The sequence below is a fragment of the Nestor notabilis genome, unplaced genomic scaffold (assembly GCF_000696875.1).
Source record: "Nestor notabilis isolate BGI_N333 unplaced genomic scaffold, ASM69687v1 scaffold21931, whole genome shotgun sequence".
Lineage (NCBI taxonomy): Eukaryota > Metazoa > Chordata > Aves > Psittaciformes > Psittacidae > Nestor > Nestor notabilis.
This window is the reverse complement of record NW_009914553.1, coordinates 1,965-3,185: the sequence shown is the minus strand read 5'-3', so window position 1 is coordinate 3,185 and position 1,221 is coordinate 1,965. Positions and strand designations below refer to the sequence as shown.

Here is a 1,221-nt window from a genome sequence, read left to right as displayed (position 1 = left end):
CCCCTGTGCAGATCCGGGTGAACAGCAGCCGCATGATCCGAGTCACCCAAGTGGACAGCGAGGAGGAAATGGGCGACTCCGGCGTCTGGAGTTTCCTTTCCTCGCTCCTGAAGGAGAAGCTGAACGACACCAGCATCGACGTGGATCTCTACAGCAACAAAACCTGCCTCAAAGTGGAGCTGCTGGAGGACGGCACCACGTACTGCGTCGTCCTCTTCCGACGTACGTCCCCTCTGCGGCGGGCCGTGAGGACACGAGCTCACGTGCTGAGGGGCAGCAGGGCCGGCCCTTCCTCGGGAGGGAGAACGGGCCTGTAAAGAGAAGCGTGTCTTCATCATGGGGTATAAACTCAGGCTCTGGTCAGGGGGTTGCCTGTGGTGCTGCCCCTTCCCTGCCCTTGTAGCTGCACCCGCGGGCTCTGTGCTGGGGTGTTCTCCGTCTGGACCCATTCTCTTTCCAGGCTTTGACCCAAAGCTCTTCCTCGTGTTCTTCCTGGGCCTCTTGTTGTTCTTCTGTGGGGACATGCTGAGCAGGTGAGTGCCGTGGGGACGAGGAGGGCTGGGTGGCTCGTGCACAGGCACCCATGAGCTGGCAAACACCTCGTGTGATCTCTGCAGGAGCCAACTCTTCTTCTACTCGGCCGGGATCAGCTTTGGCTTGCTGGCCTCGCTGCTCGTCCTCATCTACATGGTGTCCAGGGTCCTGCCCAAGGTGAGCGCTGGGGGCGAGAGGCCTCGCAGCAGTCGCCCTTTCCACACTTGTACGGTTGTTCTGGTGAGGGAGCTGGAGCACATGGCTTCGGGGTGCAGGTCTGGGGGGCTGGCTTTGCATGGGGCAGGGCTCAGGCGCTGGGGGGAAGGTAGCCATGGCTGCCCATTGCCTCTCTTGAACCTCCCATCTCCTCTCCTAGAAAAACCATGTTTACTTCCTGCTGGTAGGAGGCTGGTCCTTTTCCCTGTACCTGCTTCAGCTGGTCTTCAAGAACCTGCGGGAGATCTGCAAGACCCACTGGCAATACCTCCTGGGTGAGTGGGAGCCCTTTGGACTCACGCTTCAGTTTCCTGCTGGAGCTCAGCGTGTTGCTTGTCTGGGCTGCATCAAAAGGAGAGTGAGCAGCAGGTCAGGAAGGGGATCCTGCCCCTCTGCTCTGCTCCTGTGAGACCCCCCCTGCAGCACTGGGTGTAGTTCTGGTGTCCTCAACATCAGAAGGACATGTAGCTG

The 1,221-nt window shown here is 60.0% G+C and overlaps 1 protein-coding gene across 1 annotated transcript in view; it reads left to right on the top strand.

Moving 5' to 3' along the window:
• Positions 1–5: 5 nt before the first annotated feature.
• The window catches only part of TMEM194A (transmembrane protein 194A), a gene marked incomplete at its 5' end in the record, with an annotated part of 2,773 nt that continues 1,557 nt past the window's right edge, over positions 6–1,221 (top strand). Inside the window, 4 exon segments of the mRNA XM_010023716.1 lie at positions 6–222; positions 461–533; positions 618–711; positions 911–1,025. Of these exon segments, the coding sequence (XP_010022018.1) occupies positions 6–222; positions 461–533; positions 618–711; positions 911–1,025 (499 nt within the window).